We start from the raw sequence: 13,524 nt of genomic DNA, 5'->3' as shown, positions 1-13,524 counted from the left end.
TTCTATTCAAACAAACCGCTAGTGGCACAAAAGTTAATTCGCTCAATTTAGCGAGAAGAAAATCAGAATATGTAATTCTCAGAAATACGTCAATACCTCAATCCCCACTCCAGAAGCTGTCCTAGTTACCACTCTAACAACCATGGAGAATGCATATATGCATCTCTGTTATTTCAAAGAATAAACGCGCTAGAAAATACTTTGGCGTCGTCTAGCTGTCGCCGCAAAATCAGATCAGATACTTTTCCAAAGTGAATGAATGTGGATGGTTTGATTGACAATGATTAATTGGTGCTTGGTAGAGGGTATTTTCTGTGGGGACATTACATGTGGTCAGTGCTGAGCAACGGTTGAGTTAGGGTAAAGATCGACGCCACAGGACGGTGGATGACTGGACAAGAGTGATATACTCTGTGGCAATCTGATGGAAGTGTTTGGCTTGGCGTGTGCCTGCAGAGCGATACCTGGCAATGAAGTACGACGACTGTGACGGTTTTAGTGGTTATGATTTGTTCCCGTTACTGCACTTAAGAAAATGCTAAATGCAGAAGGATGTGAAAAATATTTTGCTGTATTGTGTGCTGTGTATAGCAGTGGAACACTTCGGAGACGAAGATTTCTTATGTCAGAATGACGATTTTCGTTCACAAAATATGATTGTAATCTGGTTTCGCAGGACAGAGCGGATCGGGTTGTGGAAAGGGTCCAAGGTCAATTACTGTTAGTTATACAAGAACACATCCAACTTTATTCCACAAGCCAGTGCACAGGTTTCTCTTTAAAACATCAAAGATCAATTCACAGCTGAGGGCCCAAGTAACTTCTCCAGAATAAGTTTAAATGATAGCTTTTAAAACACCAGGCTTTAAAGCAACGGCTGAAGGCCTGACTTAAGTAAAATTACAATATCTTCTTGGCTAAAGGCCGAAATAATGTTTCACATCAGATAAGGAAATTCTTTAAAAGCCAAGCATTTACAAATTCCGGCTAAAGGCCATATTAAGGGAAATTCAAGTTAATTCTTCGGCTGAAGGCGCAATAAAACATTTTTCTTTGCATAATAATAGAGAGGCTTTAAAGATAAGATTTTACACAGTACAACATAAAAACATCTTAAGAAAACTTGAAGTATCTTGTCGGCTGAAGGCCCAAACAATTACTCAAGAATAATTAAAGACGATCTGACATGCAGGGTCCGTGGATTCATGAGCTTGTCTCCACGCCCGTACATATGCATTTGCTCAATACAATTTGAAACGAGGCTCGTCCGATCAGGCAACACATTTCCAGTCATCTGATCATTTACAGAACGCGGCTGAAGGCCGTTTCAAGAATTCAAGATAATTAAAGAGAAACCTTACAGACATATTAAAGCCACCGATTCTGAAATAAACGCGGCTGAAGGCCTAAATGCATGCAACAAGAATTTTAAATGAAACACGACTGTAGCGCTAATATTAAGGTTGTTATGAAGTTCGGCTAAAGGCCATTTACTAAACATAAAACAGGCAATATTAATACACAGCTGAAGACCTGGCACAGTACCTGCGACCAAATGACAATCAAAAACAACAAACAGTGGTGCTCAGAAGTGCAAGGGTCGCCCTGGGGAGGAAACCACAGTTTAGGTGAGACAGACAGCAAGCGTAATACTAAACAATAGGGTTGCAGAACGACCTACGGATGGCTGACGAACAAACCAATCGCATAATCAATTCCCTTCCACCCGACCAACAGCACAACAACCAAAAGTATCAGCAAAGACGAGGATCGCAGCAGGATTATGTCTTAATAATTGGATTATTAACACAGTCAAGGCACAATAAACACTGAAAAAAAAAAGAGAACAACACCAAGCTGTCGGACTAAACGCCGTCCCGGACAGCATCAACACGGCGAGGAAAACACACTGCCGCAAAACTACGCTGACGACCAGGGCAGGTAACCGGAACGTTAACGGCCACAAGGCAGAAGATACCGCTGGTGCAATTCACTAATGAATTATATTCATTTCGAAGTTTAAACACCATACTAGGAGACGGCTGCAAAATTTTGCCTTCTCCAACACAACATCACGTTGCCGCTTGCGGTGACAGCCCAGGATGCAACAACCACCAATCAATGTAGAGATGTCACAGTGGTTGAGCTTTCATGACAGGTTCACTGATGAGTCATCTCCAGTGTGCAGGTGCGGTGGACGACGAACTTAGCAGTTCTCGCAGCTAGTGCCACACAACTCCGACCACGAGTGCACGCCGCCAACAGCTCCGGCCTGATCACACGCCGCAGAGACTTCCTCGCTGCTCCGCCGCAACCTACCAACTGCCCACACACACACAGCTATGACACGGAAATATAACTGCCACAACAAAGACGTTACGGTAGTATTAGTATCGTTTAACGCTGCTGCTGCCACTGACTGAGGCAAGTAAGCAACTCGTTCAGGTAGTAACTGCGGGAGAAATTAGACGGCACTCGATGGTGACAAAATACCCAAAAGGAAAAACAACATTAGCGCAAGCCGACCATTGCTCAATCACAGTATACATGTGATGTGTTACGACAGTGAAAGTAACCTGTGACCACTGTAGACAGGGCCACAAGTTTCCCCAAAAAATCGTAGCACAACACATACAAATGTCATATTAACAAATGTAAATCCACCTGATGATGGAGGTTTGAACCTTTTAAATGCGTCATGGAGATAAATAAACAGTTACTGGTAACAGTAAGCTTGTTTCATTTAATGTCAGCAACAATCACGGTACGCCTAACCTAAAATGTTCACATTTAAAGCTACATTTGTCTCATTGAACACAACCAGCCATACTATGTGCATACCATAATATACAGATCAGGATATAAATATGCGGACACGTTAGATTGTTTCTCAAGAATGAACGTATGTCTACAGTTGCCTATTCTCATGATATGCAGTAATACCAATACATAGAAAATTTGATCAGAAGACTGCAATTAAATTATAGGATTTGTGGTTAAAGCAGGAAACAGTATCCCACAAGAAAGAGAGATTCTGTAAAGACAATCCGAAACTGCAGCACATAACATTGCAATGAAAATGTTAAATTAAAAATTTTGTTTAAAAACAGTAAGAAGGGTCAAAGGAATGGAATACCCTGAACAGGTATTCCAACAATGAAGGACTTTTGGCAGATTTAATATCAAATATGTTAAGTAAATGGAGTTGTGGCTAGTAAATGATCAGTAGGTTCACAAGAACGAAAAACCGTCGCATTGTCGTTAATAAACTAAAAGTGTGTGTGTGTGTTTTTAAAAGCATAGAATATTCCCAAAAGCGCACACTTTCCCGAATTTAGCGCAGCGGAAAGAAATGGGTCTGTATATCCAACACTTGTATATTGCCCGATGAGTGTATTGGTTCGCAAAGGCAATGGACTGTAATGAATATATGTTAGCTTTCTGCTCATAGTGTCCAACCGTGCACTGATGCTGCCTGCTCGGTTGTGTATACTTAGATTTGGTATACAAGACGCTTAGTCAGTCTCCAGGTGAAGCTTTATATTCTGACTCTCCTTCCTACATAACATCGTGATAGTGAGAAAGACAACATAGCTCAAGCAGCAATACACACAACAGCACACGTCGATCTACATTTATCAACACCTCAAACCCAAGATCACGCAGCTCAATAGGTGCCTATCCATCAGTGCATGTGAGTCGTGTAGTCAGCTCACGTAAACAATAAGACAGTGGCAGCTAAGCAACGTGGCTCACTGAAGTGGATGATTGTAAAGAATGATAAGGTTGGTGTTAAAATGAGACAAAGCGAAGTTAATTAACAAGCAGTATATTATCACTGAACACAAGAAAATAGCTTTGCAGTTCCGGATACATATTACAATCTACAATTGCAAGACAGAGTTAAAAGCAGAAGCAACATCGTTTCCACAATTGTTCAACTCTTAGTGAATGAAAAATAAGTCTCGGAATTTACAATATTAGAAAGTGAAATACTGTATGATACTATAGTAAACTTCCAATCAGTTAAGTATAAGCAAACTCTGAACTATTACGTAATCACGCTACTAAACACCCACTCGGGGAAACATCTTATCTAATTATAAGCAGTGCCAAACTAACTTCGCCACGAAAGCTAATCTTCAGCACAGCACATAAGCTGTAATGTTCTCACCCGAGACACCTCCATCAGACACCTCCATCAGACACAAGGTATCTTCCTATCAATATCAGGACTTCGCACAAACTGCACTCTTCGACTCCACAGAACAGCACCCGAACAGCGAAAACCCTTCAGACGAAGAGAACCATACGGGCAGCGAACTGTGAACAGTTCGCACTGGTCGAAAGCAAAAACTGGAGATTTAAAACTGCCACAGTGACCAAGCAAAGATGTTGCTACATACCTTGTATCGATTAATCGAAACTGATTATATTCGAGTCGCATAGAGCACAGCAAAGACAACTTTGCTATGTAGTATAGACGAGATACGAGGCACGTTTTAAATTAAGTGCCGTTGTGAATATGAGCCGTTGGAACTTTGCAGCCGCCGTACTGCGCATGCTTGCAAAGTACCTTCAACAGTTGGCTATCTACAAGCGTCATTACGATAGCTGTCTCTTGCATGAACATTTATTTATCCTTTCTTAAATACAGGAGCCGCGAAAACTCGCAAACTGTCATGAGAAAAGGGTTGGGATAATGATGAAAATTGTGCGTCTTCTTGAATTTTTTATCGACTTTCAGTAGTAGTTCATCAAGAATGACGGACGGTCACCCAATTCTTTACTCATCGTGCATATTTGTGCTTCCATATTTAAATTCTCTACAACTTTTTCAAATCATTTTCGCTCTCATATCGTTTTCTGTAGGTAATCCACTAATCTTGACGATGAATTTCGGCACTCTTCACGCCTCTTGCATTTAAGAACGGAATAAGAGTGCGAATTTCACAATCGGAGACATGTTCAATCGTCTGAGCTATTTTAAACTACAAAATGAATTTTCATGCAAACGAAAGCTAAAGTAATGGCGTTTGTGGATAGCCAACAGTTCAGATTACTTTCCGAGCGTGCACAAAACGGCCACGGAAAAGTTCCAACGGCCATGCTTCAAACCGATGGTTATTTTAAAAACCCTCCTCGTTTAATGGAGGGAAATGAAAGTGCTGAATAAACAAGCACTTTCAGACAAGTAAATCAGCGATACATTGCAGTAGTTTGTCGGTTCAGTCGGTGTGTAGTGTGATTGGAACAACGATCTCGTTATACTTAAAGTTGTTTCCGCAGAATAGTTCCGGGCATAACAGTCATAGATTTTTGAGCTGCAGCACGATGTTATGTTTCAACCCCCCACCCCGTCCACGCTCTCCCCCCCCCCCCCCCCATCACCACCCACCATACATACACACATTTTTTAAGACTTTTCATTCCGCTCTCCCTGTCCGTCCACAGTTTTTACAACAACTGCGCATTAACGGCAATCCTTTGCTCCCATATAAAAACCTAAAATGTGTCCTGACTCGCACATCAGTTAAGGAGTCCAGTGGAGCCTCCAGAAGTGTTTCCGCTCACTGCTCACTAGCGTCCGGTGTCTTCTACTACAGCTTCCACTTGTTGAATGCACGCAGCCAGCATTTGGCACAGCAGCTTAAAAGAAATCCACCTGTGCCGCTGGTGATCTTTCGCTACTGGCGAGGTAATGCCCAGCAGCACAAGGTAGTCAGTTTATCTTCCGTTAAAAGTGAGAGTGAAAACGAGGGAAAGTGGAAACACGTAAAAACAAAACTGATGTGGCGAAAGCGTCAGAAGCGTACTCCGGCGTAATTTTCACCTGCCACGCGAAAGGCTCTTTCGCGTGTTTACGGGCCTTAATTTAGCGAGTTTCCGCACCAGTAAAACAAATACGAGCCGTGGGCATTGGCATGGAGCACTTAACACTGGCGCGCACCTTTCTGTATGTAAATCCGCGCCGCCGATGCCCACCCATTGTTTCAGATTTTATCTGCCACTCTGGCGCCACCACGAAATTACCATTTCGGAATGACGTCGGTCCAGGGTGCGAACAACACTGGCGTACGTTGACACATACGGACACATGTCCAACGGTGAACATCAGGGTATGAATGGGACCAAACTTCACATACTTCCGCTAACGCCGACGAAACTCCCACATAAAAACCTTGTCAAAATTATTTTATCACGTATCTAACACATAGGGTGTATCATAATCAGTACAAGAAACTGACATGGTTGGAAGTATGCGATAGCAGAAGTAACAACTTTTCAGTAGACGTCAATGCTGCACTTCACTTTAAAGTGGTATGGATACACAATGTGATAAAAAGTATCCGGACACCTCGCTGAAAATGACGTACAACTTGGTGGCGTCCTTTGCAAAAACAGACATAATGTCTTATGGGAAAGCAGCAATCAGTGATTTTATAATGTTACTTAAAATCCGTCTCGATTGCAAATTTTTTTATTATTCATATGACCGGTTTCGGTTCATTCAGAACCATCTTCAGATCTGATATTTCAGTTACAGGAGTAACCCGTCCAAATCCAGCAACTTTCCCATGCTACGTCACATCCGTGACGTAGCATGGGAAAGTTGCTGGATTTGGACGGGTTACTCCTGTAACTGAAATATCAGATCTGAAGATGGTTCTGAATGAACCGAAACCGGTCATATGAATAATAAAAAAATTTGCAATCAAGACGGGTTTTAAGTAACATTGGTGGCGTCCTCCATCGGTAATGCTGGAATTCAGTATGGTGTTGGCCCACCCTTAGCCTTGACGACAGCTTCCACTCTCGCAGGCATTCGTTCAATTAGGTGCTGGAAGGTTTCTTGGGGAATGGCAGCCCATACTTCACGGAGTGCTGGACTGAGGAGTGGTAACGACGTCGGTCGGTGAGACCTGGCACGAACTCTGCGTTCCAAAACATCCCAAAGTGTTTTGTAGCATTGAGGTCAGGACTCTGTGGAGGCCAGTCCATTATAGGGATGTTATTGTCGTGTAACCACTCCGCCGCAAGCCGTGCATTATGAACAGCTGCTCGATCGTGTTGAAAGCTGCAATCGCCATTGCCGAATTGCTCAACAGTGGGAAGCAAGAAGATGCTACACAATACCCACAACTCCGCTATTGCAAAAGAACAGCACTAGGACCGCACTTTCCTGTCCAGTCACAGGACGTCTCTAAACGAGAGCTCCCTTTCTACTTCGAGTCATACGGCCTTCCGCCAATTCGTGATAGTTGTAGCAGTTGAGTGGGAATTTCCAGCAAAATTTCCATTCCTACCTAATTTTTCAGAAGAGCCAATAGCTGTTGGTTTATAAAAAAAATAAAGTTGTGGACGTTGGAATGCGGCTGGACTGGAGCCATTTCCCCTCAACAGGCTTCGCTTCCCACTCCACCTTCTGCAAACTCTCACGGCCCGAGCCCGTATAAATGTTTACTACTGCGAGATGGCTTTCAGCTGGCAGGGCTGCGTTCCCTGCTGTGCCATTGACTCTGGAACGCGGCCGACTCCCAACGACACGCTGTTTCTCAGCAAAAACATTGCGCCGTCCTCTGACTGCCAATTATCCCTTGAGAATGGAATACAGCCGATTAGTAACGTCATCCTCATTGCTCGCACACGTCAATGTCCCAACTAACTTTTACTCGATCTCTTACTGCAGTTAAAATACAAGTGCTGTTTTGATTACTTCATGTAATATGTCCATAAAATCCTACGCATTATCATACCAGACTTGGTAACAAAACGCAAAACACAATAATGCACTCTGAAGCCCATTCTACCTGTTGCAGAGGATCGCAACTCCACACCCACCGGCTGTGTACACGTTTACGAAGTGACGTTGACATCCGCCCATGTCTTGTAGGTGCTTCCATTTTTTTGTCAGCCAATGTATAAACAAACTGCCCGTTTCTCATTGCTCTTCAGGTCATCTCCCACCTCGAATACTCAATTTTATTTTCTTTATTGCATTGCTGATGTTGCACTCGTAATATACACTCCTGGAAATTGAAATAAGAACACCGTGAATTCATTGTCCCAGGAAGGGGAAACTTTATTGACACATTCCTGGGGTCAGATACATCACATGATCACACTGACAGAACCACAGGCACATAGACACAGGCAACAGAGCATGCACAATGTCGGCACTAGTACAGTGTATATCCACCTTTCGCAGCAATGCAGGCTGCTATTCTCCCATGGAGACGATCGTAGAGATGCTGGATGTAGTCCTGTGGAACGGCTTGCCATGCCATTTCCACCTGGCGCCTCAGTTGGACCAGCGTTCGTGCTGGACGTGCAGACCGCGTGAGACGACGCTTCATCCAGTCCCAAACATGCTCAATGGGGGACAGATCCGGAGATCTTGCTGGCCAGGGTAGTTGACTTACACCTTCTAGAGCACGTTGGGTGGCACGGGATACATGCGGACGTGCATTGTCCTGTTGGAACAGCAAGTTCCCTTGCCGGTCTAGGAATGGTAGAACGATGGGTTCGATGACGGTTTGGATGTACCGTGCACTATTCAGTGTCCCCTCGACGATCACCAGTGGTGTACGGCCAGTGTAGGAGATCGCTCCCCACACCATGATGCCGGGTGTTGGCCCTGTGTGCCTCGGTCGTATGCAGTCCTGATTGTGGCGCTCACCTGCACGCCGCCAAACACGCATACGACCATCATTGGCACCAAGGCAGAAGCGACTCTCATCGCTGAAGACGACACGTCTCCATTCGTCCCTCCATTCACGCCTGTCGCGACACCACTGGAGGCGGGCTGCACGATGTTGGGGCGTGAGAGGAAGACGGCCTAACGGCGTGCGGGACCGTAGCCCAGCTTCATGGAGACGGTTGCGAATGGTCCTCGCCGATACCCCAGGAGCAACAGTGTCCCTAATTTGCTGGGAAGTGGCGGTGCGGTCCCCTACGGCACTGCGTAGGATCCTATGGTCGTGGCGTGCATCCGTGCGTCGCTGCGGTCCGGTCTCAGGTCGACGGGCACGTGCACCTTCCGCCGACCACTGGCGACAACATCGATGTACTGTGGAGACCTCACGCCCCACGTGTTGAGCAATTCGGCGGTACGTCCACCCGGCCTCCCGCATGCCCACTATACGCCCTCGCTCAAAGTCCGTCAACTGCACATACGGTTCACGTCCACGCTGTCGCGGCATGCTACCAGTGTTAAAGACTGCGATGGAGCTCCGTATGCCACGGCAAACTGGCTGACACTGACGGCGGCGGTGCACAAATGCTGCGCAGCTAGCGCCATTCGACGGCCAACACCGCGGTTCCTGGTGTGTCCGCTGTGCCGTGCGTGTGATCATTGCTTGTACAGCCCTCTCGCAGTGTCCGGAGCAAGTATGGTGGGTCTGACACACCCGTGTCAATGTGTTCTTTTTTCCATTTCCAGGAGTGTATCTGATGAATCGAAAATCTGCAACAGTTAATGGTAAGTGGCTATATGGGGTACTCTTAAATCTCTCTATGTAGTGATTTCTGGAGTTGGTTTTTCATCTCTGTATAGAATGTCTAAATCTAATTCAAACAGTTAAAAAAAGTCTTTCATCATCCTCATGACTTGCATAGTAATTTCTTTGTTACTAAAAACCTCATTCTCAAGACGCTTTTTTGACCACGTGTAAGTGCTACATATCGTATATAGCTGTGTAATAGCTGTGTAATTCCGGTGAAAGTAAACCTACATTCTGATTTCGGCTCAATATACAGTTTTCTGGGTGTCCAATGGTGAACGTGACTATGTGGCTTGTGCTCACAATTCGGTCTGTCCACACACACATCGCAGAGAGCGGCCCAAAATAATTCGCTCAATCCCTCACTGATGATGCTGGCGACGAAACGGTGGATGACAAAGAGAAGGCTGAAATATTGTCTTCAGAAACTGATTCACCGCGGAAGATCATAATACGATTTCTCCATTCAACCATCACACAAACGCCGAAATGGCAGATACTCAGATAAGTGATAGTGGAATGGAATAGCATTTTCAATTATTTAATGGTGGAAAGGCATATGGACCAGATGATATGTCTTTAAGAGTCTACTCATATACTAAGATAGAAGTTGCTCTCTTTCTAGCAGCAGTAAGAGATCATCGAATGCCGGCCGTTGTGAGCGAGTGGTTCTAGGCGCTTCAGTCTGGAACCGCGCGACCACTACCGTCGCAGTTTCGAATCGTGCCTCGGCCGTGGATGTGTGTGATGTCCTTAGGTTAGTTAGGTCTAAGTACTTTTAAGTTCTAGGGGACTGATGTCCTCAGATGTTGAGTCCCATAGTGCTCAGAGCCATTTGAACCATTTTGAATATCGAGTGTAGCTGGAGCAACGAAGTGTACCTAGCGACTAGGAAAAAAGCGCAGGTCATTCATGTTTTGGAATAGGGTCGTAGGACTGTCGCACATAATTATAGGCTTGATGACGTTAATCTGTTTTAGAATTATGGAACCTATTTTATGGTTACATGCTATGGCGTTTCAGGATAACTAGAATCTGGATGTCGAAAAGCGAGATCTTGCGAAACTCAAGTCGCTCTGTTCCTCCACCAGTTCACCGCGCTGTAGACATCCGCCCTCAGGTTGGTGCCCTGTTCCCTCCGGAAGACGTTGGCCACATTTCTGCACGTTTGGTGAAAATAAATACGATCTTACCGAGTATTGGATCAGATTTGTGACTGGACTTAGGAATTCCTTGTAGACACGTCTCTCGTAACAGAACAAAATCGACAGATGTAAAGGTAATTTCAGTGATAGGACCGTTGTTGTTTACGATATATGTGAATGATTTAGTAGCTAACGTCAGAAGATCCATGAGGCTGTTTGCAGATGATGCGGTTGTCAGCAACACCAGAACACGTAGCGAACTGCAAAAAAAAAAAAAAAAAAAAAAAAGGTTCAAAAATGGCTCTGAGCACTATGGGACTTAACATCTGAGGTCATCAGTCCCCTAGAACTTAGGACTACTTAAAAGTAACTAACCTAAGGACATCACACACATCCATGCCCGAGGCAGGATTCGAACCTGCGACCGCAGCAGTCCCGCGGTTCCGGACTGCAGCGCCTAGAACCGCACGGCCACTGCGGCCGGCAGGCGAACTGCAGAGAGATAATGATTGGTGCAGGGATTGGCAGGTGATACTTAACGTAGATAAATGTGACGTATTGTGTACAAGTAGACGAAGGAATCCACTACTTTTCGGTTTTTTTTTATTGATGGTAAAAGACTGGGGACAGTTAAGTATGGTAAAATATCTAGGAATAACTAATGGAGACAGTCAAAAATGGAATGGCCACACAAAACAAACAGTAGAAAAAGCAGAGTCCAGGGGGAGATTCATAGGAAGGATTTTAGGGAAATGTAACTCATCGAAAGGAGGTACAAAACACTTGTTCGACCGATTCTTGTGTGTAGGTTACCAGTATTGGACCATTAGCAGTTCGGATTTGTGGTATTCATAGCTACGATGCCACAACGTAGGTGCGCTCTCGTAGGTTGGCACTACGAAAGCTGACGAACAACGCCGATCACAGCGCCTTCTCGCCGACGCTGTCGAGTTCGACGAGCGCCGCTCCACATTCAGCCCATTTTGGTCACGAGTCGACGACCGTGCAACATTGTTTCTATTTTACAGTGGGCGAACCACTACAGATTTGCTTTTGTAACATCTAGTAACTGTTCGTTTTGATACCTGAACGGCTTCGCACCTACGTGCTCATTTGTACGCAAAGTTAGGTAATGTTATAATTTGTATATGTTCATACACCAGTAAAAGAGCTTTAACTTATATGCAGTACCGAAGTACTTCACCTTTTCCTGCTCCTACTCGCGTCCTTCACTCTCGGCCTATTTTGCAGAAGCAGTTCACAGGAGCAATTCCACTCGCCGCCTATCCAGGTGGGATACAAAAGGATTAATAGAGGAGACTGACATGATCCGATGAAGGACGGCGCATTTGGTCACGGGATCGTTTAGAAGGCGCGGGAGAGTTACAGAGATGCACATCAAACCCCTAGTGCCAGACGCTACAAGACAGGCCTTGTGCGTCGCGGAGAGGTTTATTATTGAAATTCCGAGAAAGTATGTTCCGTGAAAAGTCGGACAACACATTACTTCCTCCAACATACGTCCCACGAGTTGACCACAACGAGAAGGTCTGAGAAATTAAAGCTGATAGCGAGGTTTAGCATCAGTCTTCGTGAGTGAAACAGGGGAGCAGGAACTGATAGTGGGATCAAAAGTACTCTCCGCCATACTCCATAAGATGACTGGCGCAATATATGAGGGTTGGAACTTTAATAGTGACAACTATTTATTTGCTGCTCGTACAAAATTGATACGTGTTTCAAAGTTTTACTGACCTTCAAAGAAGTCACCAGCATTATGTACAACCCGTTGTCAGCGATGTGGAAGTCGTAGAATACTCTTAGCAAAGCCACTTGTGTTGACAGTTCGAGCGGCGCAGCTATTGCTCGACAAATTTGTAGCAGTTCTGAAGTGAATACCGTGAAGTGTTTCCTTCAGTTTGGAAATCGAGTAAACTTACTAGGGCTTGAGTTAGGGGACTGCAGTAGGTAGTACAGCACTTAGCAGCCCCATCAGTCAAACAAATCAGTAACAGTTTTCACTGTACGTGCTTGAGTATTCTCCTGCTAAATGATGGTCAAATCCTGCAGAAAGCGTCATCTCCATGCTGTTCATTTTTGGACACAACCTACGACCAGCTTAGAGACAGAACACGTATCTACTTTGTACGAGCTGTAAATAAATAGTTTCCACTATTGAAGTTTCAACGCTCGTATATATAGATGTGGGTGCATGGTCTAAACCTCATACCGCGCGTGCATTGTCGTTTTCCGGCAGGAATTGTTATTAGCAAGGGAAGATGTCCATCAAACTGGCGTTATTCGAACTGTAGTGGCACCACTGTTTAGGAAGGGGAAAGTTAGTTTTGTGCGATATTCTGAGCACAAGTTACACCCAGGTGCGGGCTGGATTGCAGTAAGTTACGCTGGCCAGCAGTTTCGAAGTGGAAAGGAGGCCACAAGGACGTCGAACCGTTGAAAAGAGCAAACGCAGCGGTTCCCATGGCGCAAGCTATAGGCAGAAGGGGCCCACTGGCGCAGCCGGGGTGTGGGGCGTACGTGACTCGGAGTGACGCGTTAGCGAAACAGAGGCGCGCATCCGAGTATAAATAGGTGTTGTTTTCTAAAGAGGTTGATTCAAGTGTGGCAGCTCTCCCGGATGGCGGGGAGTGTCACTCCGCAGGGCTACATGCAGGGCGACAGCGTCCCAGTCCACGGCTGGTCGTTGGTTCGACCCTCTGAGGCCGACGCGGGATCCGCAGCCAGCCAGGGCGAGCCACTCTTCGGCTCGCTACCGCGGGCAGTCGTCTCGGCTCCTGACACACGCCGGAGACTACCGAGGTGAGGAGCCACAGATTCCGACGCAGGATTGTGGGCGGTTGTTGCCGCCGCGTTCC

The 13,524-nt window shown here is 45.4% G+C and overlaps 1 protein-coding gene across 1 annotated transcript in view; it reads left to right on the top strand.

The window, feature by feature from the left end:
• Positions 1-13,524, top strand: part of LOC126484660 (transcription factor SOX-9-like) — a 176,051-nt gene that overhangs the window by 83,621 nt on the left and 78,906 nt on the right. Inside the window, exon 2 of the mRNA XM_050108251.1 lies at positions 5,607-5,718. Coding sequence (XP_049964208.1) covers positions 5,607-5,718 — 112 coding nt within the window. The remainder of the gene's footprint in view (positions 1-5,606; positions 5,719-13,524) is intronic.

Source organism: Schistocerca serialis, chromosome 6 (genome assembly GCF_023864345.2).
Source record: "Schistocerca serialis cubense isolate TAMUIC-IGC-003099 chromosome 6, iqSchSeri2.2, whole genome shotgun sequence".
NCBI classification, from domain to species: Eukaryota; Metazoa; Arthropoda; class Insecta; order Orthoptera; family Acrididae; genus Schistocerca; species Schistocerca serialis.
Note: the sequence above shows the minus strand (reverse complement) of the source record. Positions and strands in the feature narration are given on the sequence as shown.